Source organism: Elgaria multicarinata, chromosome 2 (genome assembly GCF_023053635.1).
Source record: "Elgaria multicarinata webbii isolate HBS135686 ecotype San Diego chromosome 2, rElgMul1.1.pri, whole genome shotgun sequence".
Lineage (NCBI taxonomy): Eukaryota > Metazoa > Chordata > Lepidosauria > Squamata > Anguidae > Elgaria > Elgaria multicarinata.
In genome coordinates, this window is record NC_086172.1 from 28,406,691 (window position 1) to 28,419,317 (window position 12,627).

The 12,627-nt window shown below is 42.5% G+C and overlaps 1 protein-coding gene across 2 annotated transcripts in view; it reads left to right on the plus strand.

Moving 5' to 3' along the window:
* The window catches only part of SF3B1 (splicing factor 3b subunit 1), a 28,201-nt gene extending 25,596 nt beyond the window's left edge, over nucleotides 1–2,605 (plus strand). For both annotated transcript variants that reach the window (XM_063116215.1, XM_063116216.1), the window contains 2 exons: nucleotides 950–1,166; nucleotides 1,969–2,605. In XM_063116215.1, coding sequence (XP_062972285.1) covers nucleotides 950–1,166; nucleotides 1,969–2,127 — 376 coding nt within the window. In that variant the 3' untranslated portion in view covers nucleotides 2,128–2,605. The remainder of the gene's footprint in view (nucleotides 1–949; nucleotides 1,167–1,968) is intronic.
* The last annotated feature ends 10,022 nt before the right edge of the window (nucleotides 2,606–12,627 follow it).

Below are 12,627 nucleotides of genomic sequence, written 5' to 3' on the forward strand. Positions count from 1 at the left end.
GAGAGGCAGGCCGTGGCTGTTGATTCTCCTAGATCTCAAGTGCTTTTCCTTGGAGAAGGAGATATGTGTACCCTGCCTTATGCTTTTCTATATATACATACAATAACAAGTTGTCACATTACTTTAATGAATTCCATTTATATGCTCTGGCTGGAAAAGTTGGTGCTTGGAGGGGTGCAGCCTACCACTGGTTTCCATTTCTTGGTGGATTAACATGTTATCCAGGGAGGCAGTAGGAGACCCATACAATTGTTCCAGCTCTTGCCTTGTCGCTAATCTCCCCTTTTTGAGCAAGTTCTACACTGTTTATTCCTCTTTGTCTGGGCACAATTCAAATGGCTTGGGAACAGAGTGTTTGATGGACTACCTTCTCCTGTTTCATGTTTCTCTGGATTCCTCAAACCTCAGAAAATTAGGGGGGGGGTGTCTGGGGAAAGGGATTTGAGAAAGCTCCACCAGAGAAATCAGTGAGCTGCCAACAATACTGTCATTTAGATACACATTAGAATCATTTTATTCTCCAAGGCTTCCAAGGCTTAAACAACTTCTACCATTTTATTATCTTGTTGTCTTGCCAACATTGTACTGTTTTATCTTTTTGGTTGCTGTTTTACTGAATGTTGCTCCTTTCGTTCTGCTTCCTTTGCTACATTGTAATAGTGTTGTTTGATTTGCTGGTGTAATTGTTTACTTTTATTTGGCATGATGCTGAAGACTGAACTATAGTTCTCTCCCAAACATACTTAATTGAATCCACAGATAAGGGTAGCAGCAGGAAACAAGAGGATGGACAACAATATTTTGATTATGAGGGACCGTGTCTTACTAAAATAAATTAACTTTCAACTGAAATTCATGTTGTAGAAGTGCATAACAAAAGCAAAATGTATCGCTAGAAACATGAATGGGGAACAAACTTTAAAAATGCCTGTGCATTTTCCTTTTCCAGGGACCTTGTTCACAGGCAAACAGCTAGTGCTGTAGTACAGCATATGTCTCTTGGGGTGTATGGCTTTGGCTGTGAAGACTCTTTGAATCACTTGTTAAACTACGTGTGGCCCAACGTGTTTGAGACATCACCTCACGTCATCCAAGCAGTTATGGGAGCACTGGAGGGTCTGAGGGTTGCGATTGGCCCCTGTCGAATGTTGCAGTATTGTTTACAGGTAAACTTTCATGAGTAAAAATGTCTTCATGAGTTTGTGTGTGAGCAGAAAACTATCATTCATTGAGTGGATGGAGAACATTGAATTGAATGCCCACCCCATGTGCAAATCTGATTCATAGGAATCTATTTGCCATGTTACTTCTGTAGGGGGGAAATCATAGTATAGGAACGGTTTGTACCCATGTATGGTTTGTGAGTAGACTTTGGGTATAATTTTTTCCTGTACCACAATTTTTGTCAGTTGAGTATCTCCCAGATGATTCCCATGAATAAAAATTATACACTTGCCTCTGTGACAACTAAATTAGTAGCTAAATATTATGCAAGTGTATACAGTTTGAGAAGGCAAGAGAGTTCTCTGATATTGAAACAACTACTGGAATGAATTCTTAGTGATGGAATAACTGCTAGTTCAATAGAAGAGATCTTTTTATTTAGGACATGACTCATTCCTGACAACTTACCTTGAAGCAAAAGGTTTAGAGAGTCTTGATACATTTGTGACTATTTTCCGTTAATCTGTGCAATATTTGATTTGTGTTGTAACCAAACTGAAAAGGGAATGACTGCAATTCAGGAGTTCTCCAGGTTGGTGTGAAGAAGGCATCCCACACTGGGTTAGCAACGTGCATTAGAAACCCTGAATTTGAATGGCTTGTGGTGTTACTTAGGGTGTGGCGAGAAGAGGGGACTAGACAAAATCCCCCAGAGTGTACAGATCTAATTGTGAACATCTTTTAAATGTAGCTTAGATTCTGACTTCTTATAGATAAACTATTTCCCTTATTTTGTTTTCCTAGGGTTTGTTTCACCCTGCCAGAAAAGTCAGAGATGTGTATTGGAAGATCTATAACTCCATCTACATTGGTTCACAGGATGCTCTAATAGCACATTATCCACGAATCTACAATGACGAAAAGAACACCTACATTCGTTATGAACTCGATTATGTCTTGTAATCTTATTTCTTATTTGTTTTGTGTTCAGTACACAGCTATTCCACACTTGGTTCAGATCTGGTGATGTACAATTTTTAAGACACTGCAGATCACCATAGAACGGATCAGAGGCAGAGCTTAGAAATCCAGTAGCATGATTTTTAAATAACATGTCCTTGTTGATTTTGATGTTAAAGCCAGTAGTGACCAAGAACGCAGTGATTACACAGAGTACTGGAAAGATTTCATTTTGGATTCATCTTGATGAGGATTTAGATTCCATTCCTTGTGTTTAAAGGGGCTGTTTATTTGAGAAATAAACATTTGTGTATAAAATATTAATGGTTATGTGTGTGTTTGAACATTTTTGGACAGGGAGACATGTTAACCAGTCTCTGATAGATCGTCAAGCAGTTTATGTAAAAAGGTGGCATACTGCATTTTAACCCTCTTTGTCATACCCTAGCTTTTGAATAAATAAGAAAAATGTTCGCTTTTTTATTGTGGCGTCTTTATCCTGGGAAAATGCACTTGCTGTGTGGCTGATAAAATTATCAGTTTTTGTATTAGCTGAATTGCCACTGGTATTCATTCTTTTCCAAACTCACACCAAATCTCCCTTTTCCTGGCATTTTTTTTTCCATTATGTGCTGCTCCAGTGTTTTCTTTAGAACCCTGGAAAAACCAACCATGTGTTCCAGACAGCTAGTGGTAAGATGTTCTAGAAATATTGTATGTTTTTGCTAAGCCTTCAAAAACTGATAGTTGGCTCCTTTCTCATACAAGAACAACTACGATAAAGCAAAATTAAACCAGTAGTTCTGCGGAGACAAAGGGGGAATTATTTATGTTTTGTTGTTGTTAAAATAGAATTCTACAACTATATAGCTGGTCAGATGAAAATAGCAGATTCATAGCTCGTTGCAAAATTCTTGGCAAGAGGCTAAGTGTACGAAACATACTGTAAAAGAATGGATCCTTTGTTTTGACACAGTATGCTGAGTACAGGAAATGAAATCCAGGTGACTAATGGCTTGAATTTGTAGACATGCTCTTAAAAAGTGGGTTGTTAATTTAATAAAAACAAATTACATAAAAAACAAATCACCCTTCATTCTATGCTGACATTTCTGTAATTAAGCACATAGGATTGGATACACGCTAAATTAGATGAACTTGGCTCCCACTAAACTTAATGAGGCAAATTAAAAATTACTTAGTTCTCATTGAAATCAATGCAACAAGTTCAGCTTCTACAATCCTAGGCATGTCTACTCAGAAATAGGCCATATTGAACTCAGTATAACTTGCTTTTAGATAAGTCAATAGGATTTCAACCGAAGTCTGAATCAAGTCCATACAGTATTAGTATTGTGGTCTCCGGTTAATTGCTTTGCATAAAGTTGCTTGGTCAATATCTGCTGCAGGTCAAGCAGCCTTATTGTGAATAAGGGCTTGGAGTTCGCAAAATATCTGTTCATGCTTTTCTCTCCCAACACTTAAATGTACTGGAAAAAGGGTAGACATACAGCTTTCTTCCCTTTTGTCCCTACTATTCCTGAATGTGAAGACTAATAAGATAAGAGACCAGGATTGTGTTATTCATACACACTTAGTGGACTAGGGATGTTTACATTTGGCACTGCAAGTAAGAGCTGTTACCTTACTGTGCTGGGCACAGTTGGGCAGACCAGGCTTGCGTGTTTGTTAAAATTGTATCCCTCCAAGGCAGAGTACATGTTCCTCCATTTTATCCTCATGACAGTCTTGTGAGGTAGGTTAGTTGGACTGGCCCAAAGCCACCCAGTGAGCTTCATGGATAAGTGGAGACTAGAACTAGGATCTCCAAAGTCCCAATCCAACATCTGTTTTATAGAATCCTGAGATTCACCAACCAGAGCCAGGTGCAAAATAAAAGAGGCTCAGGTGGGTGGACGTATGCTAAGAATTAAGTAACAGGAATTTGTGATTATCAGAATTGAGTCCTTTCACACAAAAATCCACTCCTGGTTTTCCCCTAAGTGTTCTTTTTTCAGCAACCTAATTGGCAGGGAGCTTTTTAGCTGTTACTATTGTTAGATTACTGGTAGTCAGAAGCCCTTGCCAATCTACTGCAAATCACTTGAAGATCTACCAGTAGATCTCGATCTGCCTTCTGCCCACCTCTGTGCTAGGTATATCCTTGATTTTTCTGAGATCTAGGCGTGTTCAATAGATACCTTGTTGGTACACTTGGACATCACATCAGGCTTTCAAATGCTGGTAAACAGATTCAGTGGGACCAAACTGGCTTAAAATTTGGTTGGTTGCTCAAGCTGTTAATTTCCCTCAAAACAATGACTTGCAAGGGCACCTTTTGAAGGCAAGTAACCTTGAATGCTAGGATTATTTGACCATGAGAAGGACTGTTGATGTTGCCTGCTTCATGGATCAAACAAACTGAACATCTGGTAAAAGCTTCTGTTCTTACCATTCCCTTTTAATTTTTCCCTTTGGGGTTTTTCCATCTCTTCTAACATTGTGTAGTTCCTGCTACTATCCATGTTAACATGCATTAAATCAACTTCAGTATTTATCTGCTGCTTGCTGGTTTCCTTCCTTTTGAAAATGCATATCTAAGCTTTTTTTGTATGCTGGGAAAAAGTTTCTAAAGTAAAATTTCCGTTGTCGTGTGGCCTTGTTCCATTTTAAGAAACAGTATTACCTGCTCTACTATATTCATACAGTTTTCTTCCTTCTGGGATAAACAATGACCTAACTTTTTGCAGTTATGTTTTTGAAGGATGGGTAGAGCTGGTAGGAATCAATTTATGAGATTAACCAGATGGAGACTTTCCATTAAGTGGCAGGTTGTGTAAAGGCTTGCAAAGTGGCTTTTATATGCAATGGTTGCCTTAAAATAGGGACTGCGCTAGAAGCATAATGGAAGTTAAACCACACAAATAGTGTGACTCGTGCCAGCTCTGTTGTCCTAACATTGTCAAGACCTCCTTTTTCTTTCTGTACTCTGTGAGACTTCATTTGGCCAAGTTGAAACATCACAAAGTGAAACAATCACCTATGAATCTGTTATCTCGAGATAACCCTGGCCTTCAAAGCCAGAGTAAGACTCAGGTAATTGGGCAGAACAGTCTCAGCTGTGTTCTTCTGGGGACTTCCCCCTTCCTTCAGAGGGTTTTGGGAATGCTGTTAGCATCGACCTTTGATTGGCTATCCGAGATCTTCATAGAATCATAGAATAGCAGAGTTGGAAGGGGCCTACAAGGCCATCGAGTCCAACCCCCTGCTTACCAAAGGATAAAAGGGAAATCATCCCCACTTGGGAGTTCTTGGATTCTAGATTGGGAGACCCATACTTAGGTAATGTATAGAATAGGCTTCAGTGTTGCTTTGTTAATTTTTACCAGGAGTTCTGTTCCAAAGATTCTCTTTGATCTTTGTATACTTTTTTTTAAACTCCTTTCCCTTATGTAAATAAATTTCATCTTTATCTCTAGAGGTTGTGTTGTGTGTGCTTTCTACCAGGTAAACCTCATTACTAAACTCAGCATCTGCTTGGGCTAATTGCTGCTGTGCAAAGTTTCAGACTTGGGGGGCTTGCAATATAGGGTGCCATCTTGGACCCTTATTCCTGCCCCCCCCCCAAGTGTGTCCTGAAAGGTCTGAGGGTCCCCTGGCTCAGGCTGAGGTGGTGGCAGCCTACCGTGTAATTGTTTTGCTTGCTGCCTACACTGCAGGGAGTCTGGGCAAGCCGCTTACTCCCTCCGCTCTCAATGTATATGGGCACATCGTATAATGTCAGTATGGAGTGCTGGAAGAAACAGTATGAGAGTTAAGGTAATCTGCACTGCCTGCCTATGTTTAGGATTACCCACGTGAAGAGGCATTGTTTTATAATGACAAAAAAATAATTTGCACTCTGCACTGAAACCCCATTTTCAAGACTGGGTCTCTCCTAGCTAGACAAATTGAACTACAGGCTTGATTTCATGGATTTGGGGTGGGGGATGCATCCTGGCTTTCATAACAGATGCCAATGTCGCTTCATGCAATCTTTCTGTCGCTCTGTCTTTACATGTAAAGTGACATTTAAAAAACATGTCTCTTCATAAGTGTAATCCAAAGTCACCAAAGCTTGGTCTCTGCCATTTGGTTGGAAGCAGCTGCAGCCTACAAGGCAAGCATCAGTTCAGGTCCTTACCAGCTTCAGGGCAACCAGCTTTCCTGTGTGGCATAGTTGCGATGTACATTTCTCTCTGCATACTCCCCACCCACCCACCCCCAAAACACATTTTCCAAACAGGAAAACATCTGCAAGTACAGCTCATGATTACTATGGTACGAACAATACTCCAAAGATTAGTCCTTGAAATGGCCAGTTCCACTTGAAATTGTATGCATTTGATCAACAGTGTCATGTCAAATGAAGAGACCAAGATGTGCCTTTAGTTTGTGGAACTGAAAAGCCATCTAGGCTGAGACTGACAAGGAATGTGAGATAGTAACTAGCCCCCTGCAGGCCTTTGCAATAAGTCTTTCCAGGGCATGTAGAATGCTATGATAAATATATATATATTTGTTATTGTCTAGTTGCTGATGTTATGCTCAGTGATGGCACAGCCCTTCAGTGGTATTTGCTTACAGACAGTGCCCCAACCCAAAACAGCTATTCACCAGGAACAACAGAAGATGTAACATACAAAGGAACCAGATCCTGTAACAGACCAAGATGCCAACTCTACCCCATATCTACTCTAGCAACATCATTACAGGATCTAATGCCATCCACACCAGCAGGGGTTCATTCACCTGCTCATCTTCCAATATGATTTATGCCATCAATTGCCTGCAGTCTTATTGTATCCCCCATAGGTCAATGGGAAAGTCTTTACACACACAAAAAGAACATCAGGACACAAGGACACAAATGTGGCATCAGAAATGGTCATATTTAAAAGGCCACTGATACCTCTCTTAGTCCCATCCTCTGCAGCTAACAAGAGGTACCCTTCTAAGCTCGCCATGGTGGTGGTAAGTGGAAGGCTCCTTTTTCTAGCCCTTCTTCTGTTTCAGCTGATTTCCTCTGTTTCAGAAGGCATAAAAGACATAAAATATAATAGACATTAGATTATAATGAACTTGTTTGGGAAACCTATATAATAGGGGTGCACAGCCTTTTCATCCCCAAAGGGCCACATGTGATGCTGGTTTACACACACACACACACACTACAGCACGGACAGGGAGCCCTTTACAGCCTGAGGGGCAAATTGCAAAATATGGGGATGACATTCCATTTGTGGATAGGGTCAAATGTGATTATTACAATTTTAAGCCTACTAAGAAGTAAGCAGGGCAAGTTTCTGCATGTCTGCTCAGAAGTAAGCAGGATTGGAACCACTGCGCAACACTTTCAAAAAGCATCCCAAATAGCAAGTCTCTGCATCTCTATTCAAAAGCAAGCAGGTCTCCTGCCTCCGAATGTACACCTCAGTTCTGTGCAATAGTTCTGCCTGCAAAACACAGTTCCAACCCTTTGCCATTGCCTTTAAATATTAATTGCCTTTTAATATTCCCTTATCTCCGTTCAGTGATCATACTGATGGGGAAGCCCATGAGAACCTCTCACTGCTAACGGTGGTAGGGAAAGAGTGGTCTCCAGGAGGATCTCTGGGAGAGAGCGTGGAAAGTCTTCCCTCCCTGCTCTCTCCCATGGTGATCCTGATACAGATTGCTGCTAGCATACCTTGCAGTGGCTCATACGAACCAGCCAAGCCCTGCCCACAACTCCATGATGCCCAGACATGGAACTCTGAGCGGCCAAACCCACCCAAGTTCTCCTAGGAGAGCTCTTGCAAGCACCCAAATGGGAATCAACCATCACAACTTACACACGATCAAACAGTAGTGTCTACTTGCTCTTTTATTGCCTCTGCTTCAAACTTGGAGTGTGATGCTTTGCCTGCTGTGGAGGCCTGCTGGCAATGGTAGCTTCATGCCAATCCAGAAATTGACAGCGAGTGGGAGAATCTGATGGCAGCAGCAGTGGCAAGCAGACTCGGGGGGGGGGGGGGCACAGTTAAAGTCTGTGGGGAGGGGAGGTGCATCCTTGCTACGTAAGCATGATTTGACACGTGAAAGAATGTCCAAGAAAGCCATTCTGTGCTCTGACTCCTATCACAGGCTCCAGATCATAATAATCAAAAGCCAGATGCTCCTAATTAATGGCACCTTATTTAATGATAAGGTTTATAGTAAAGAGTTACTGCATGTCCTTAGTCACACATGCAGGTAAACAAGCCAGGAGGAGTGAAAAAGCTGGAGTAACGCTGAATACCGGTCTGACCTATTGTGGCTTCTCTTCTGCTTTTGTTTTCCAAATGAAAATTAACCTTGGGAGCAAAGAAAGGTAAAGACATCAAGGTGTGCTTGTAGTTTCCTCCTCTTACCTTGCTTTTTGTTTGGGACGCAGCCTGCCTTTAGGAAGCACTTCAATTTCTTCCCCTTTTGAAATGTCCTTATTAGGCATCTGTAAAGCATTTACATTCCTAGTTCTGGTTCACGTTACTTACCGTATTTCCTTCTTTAGCTGGAATGCTGAGCCGGCTTTTAGAGTGGGGGGCGATAATTTTTTCCCCCTTCGATTTTTTTAGCACTAGCAGTGACAGTATTACATTCCTCCATCCCACCCCAATGGCTTTTAGGAAATTTTAACAGATAACGGGAGTCCTAGGCAAGGGAATAGGAGAATACATCTGGGATTAGCAAAGTCAAGTGGAACACTCCACATGATGTAATCGGGGAAACTCATCATCAGAGGTCTTGGGACTTGAATTTTTACTCCTCGGGGTTTAGCGCAGTCAACTGCAAATCTGTACAGGAAGCTTGTCCCAGGCACTATCCCATTTGACACAGTAGATGCACACTCAGCTTATCTCTCTGACCACTTTCCCTATAAATATCAAGCGTCTGAAGTGTTCCCTTGCTTGGACAAGAGGCCACTTTGCTGGGTCTCCTCAGTACTTAGTAACAGAAGGGGTTCTGCTGGATACTATTCTGTCCTTAAAAATAGGGGTGGGCAACTTATGTCCCTTCAGTTGCCATCAGCCCTAGCCAGCATAGCCAATAGTAAGGGATGATGGGAGTTGTAGGCCAAAAACATCTGGAGGGTACAAGTTGTCCATCACCATTTTAGACTTCTTGTTCAGCTCCTACCTCTTCCCATCTCATGACCTTCCTTTCTGTATTGTTGCTGTTTGGCATGTGTCCTGGTCCCCCTCGGCTCTGTATATGAATATATCTTGGCTTCTCCTGCATTATGTTTATCACTCTGCACTGTCCCATAGCTCAGGGGTGAGCAGAAAGTAGATTTCCAAATGTTTTGGACTTCAACTCCCAGCATTGTGACCAATGGCTATGCTGGCAGGGGCTTCTGGAAGACGAAGTCCAGAATATCTGGAGATTTATCTTCTGTTCACCTCTGCCGTAGTCTGAGAGTTTGTAGCTGTGGCTGACTGGGGGATTAACTATATGCTTTATATAACCTGTTGTGGCTGTTCAGTTGTGCTCTGGTGTTTATATGATGCAGCCACCAACTTGCAGCCACATCGTGCTATTCCCAACGAAGCTGCGCTTTTTCAACGTGTTGTTTTACCACAACTTTTTACATTGCTTCGATGTCACCATGGTTGCTTGTTCATCAGTCAGTGGTGGCTTCAGTTCGGATTAAGAGAGTGGGTGTAGTTAGGGGCAGTTCCCAATGCAGGGTAGGCGCAGGAATACAGGGCAGAGGGTGGGATCAACAAGCCTAGTAACGGCTGCCATGGCGATATTAAAGTCTGGGGAATGAAAGTAAGGATAGGTATAATGCATACATTTCATGAACTGTAGCAGATGCTACCCAGAATGCTTGGTTCTGGCTGCTTAAGTCCCCATTTCTGCTGAAGCGTCAATCCACACTCTGGTTTTCTCACAACTCCTTTCCACAGTAGCTGCAGAGGTTTGTCTACACCCCAGTGTCATCTTCAAGAAGGATATAATGGGATCCCAGGAGAGGTATCTTTCCAGTCCTATCCTAATTCCTGGAGCTCCTTTCCCTACAAAATGTAGCCTCCACTTCTTTTACCTGCTCCTCTATCATATGATTGGGCGAGTTTGTTCAAGAACTGCTTGTATCTTTGCACCAGCTCTTGGGTGGGAGCCCAACCGCTTTAGAGCAGCCTCTCCCTGGTGCCCTTATGGTTGCTACAATCCTCTAGAGCAGAGGTGGGCAACTGTGCCCCCCCTGCTGTTTTAGCCTACCATTCCCATCAGCCCTAATCAGCGTAGCTAATGGTGAGCGCTGATGGGAGTTGTAGGCCAAACATGTGGAGGGCCACAAGTTGCCCACACCTGCTGTAGAGCAGGGGGGAGCAGAAGGTAGATCTCCAGATGTTTGGGGCTTCAACTCCCCAGAAGCTCCTGTGAGCATGGTGAATGGTCATGGATGCTAAGAGTGGAACTCCAAAACATCTGAAGAACTACTTTCTGCTCTTCAGGATTCAGGCGTACACAACAAAGACCTGGAGGAGGAAACAAGAAAAAGTAGGAGCTGGTGCACAAGGCACTAGAAACCAGTGCATGTATGCCAAAGCTAGCCACCATAATTGGCAGACGTTCCTCTTTTGTACGATGACTAGCCACTGTATTCTGTCTGAAGTCAGACAGCTGTGAGCTCTTTTCTCTTCCCAATCTTGCCATCTTCCTCTCTCTTGTATCCCTCCTTCTCTTCTTATCTCCCAGAATCCCTGGCGTTCCGCTTTGCCTAGCCTCAGCCCTGGAACAATAACACAGCCCATTAACATCTAGGCCTACAGACACGTGTCTGTAGCCAAGTCTTCTATGCACAGCAGCCCTCTGTTCAGACGTCAAGCGCATTATAAAAGATAATCCTAGGTACAGTATGTTACACATGTAAGGTAGAAGACCAATGAGTTTAAATTAGTTCTTGGATCATCTCGGCTTATGGTTTTGTAAACTGTTTTTAGATATATGTTGTCTGTGAGTTTATGTAAATACCTTTCTTTTTGTATTTTTGTGTTTTTAATGCATTTTTAATTTTTGCAAACCGCCTAGAGAGCTTCAGCTATGGGGCAGTATAAAAATATAATAAATGAAATGAAAAGAAATAAATACCATAGATGTCCATGCACAAGACTCAAAGGTGGAAAAATTAGCTTAAACATTAAACACATGCATTTCAGGATGTGCATATCTTTACATGCATGCCTGCAGTGGTCACATGTTAACAAGTGAAAGACTTTCGTGGAATATTATAAATATTATATTTACATGGGACTCTTAAGAATGTAAACAAACAAATGTTTCCAGCACAGAACTGGGGCTACATTACGTACATTGAAACATGAGGATTCTATTTACTTGATATACAAACTTGATATTCCTTTTGGGAGTATTCACTGCTTGTTCATTTTTACTATTAATATATTTTGATGTGCTATAAACTCTGTCGGGATCCCATACATGGCTTTCACTTGAAATCCCGTACCCCTGGTCTCTGGAACTGCCCTCAAAGTTCCTGACACGCCACCAAAATTGCCACAGCAGTGGTAAAACCCCAGACTGAGCAGTTGTTGTTTTTAACTGAATTTTTGTCGCAAACCACTATGGAGGCTAAAATTTTAGCTTGAAAACAAGCTGCATTTGTTACTTCTAATCCTCCATAGCAGTTCACCACCATATCCCCCAGGTTTTTTTGCTGTTGACTTGTTGGCACAGCAGTGGTAGCAGGAGTGTAGCCTCTAGGAGGGTCCGGAAGTGTGTGTGTGTAGGGGGCTGGATCCACCAAGGGTGCCCATCCCTGATTTAGATAATGACCCTATTCAGATGACACACTAAGCCATGGGGGTTAAGCATTGTGAGCTAAATATTAGAGCTTAGCATATCATGTGATCCATGACTTAGAGTATTGGGTGAACCATTCCTAATCATGGAGGCGACATAACCATGGTTTAAACACACTCACTAACCATTTGCTGCAAAAGGGTTAGCTGCCTCACCGTGGCTTAGTGTGTCATCTGAATAGGCCCTATAATTATTGCAGGGAACAAAAGCTGAAGAGACTATTGCTATCATGTCCTGACTGTGGGCTTCCCATAAGGCAACTGCTGGATTATATAGGTTCTGAGATTGGAGATAACAGCAGGGATGACAATGGCAAGTGGCCAACACTGGTAGGGAGCCGGCCAAGTCCTTTTGCGCGCCATATACCACCCAAAGCTTTGTGCAAAATCACTGTGCTTCTCCCTTTGCTGGCCAAGTCCCTTTTTCTATGCCCATCTCAGCATGGAGGAAGGCAAAATGAGCAGGGGTGGGGTGATGACATCAGAGAGTGTGGCCACGCCATCTGACAGAGGGCCTGGTGGGGGGCAATTTGTCCCCCCATCTGAAACTGAGAGCCAGTGTGGCGTAGCGGCTAAGGTGTTGGGCTGGGAGTCGGGAGATCCGAGTTCTAGTCCCCAC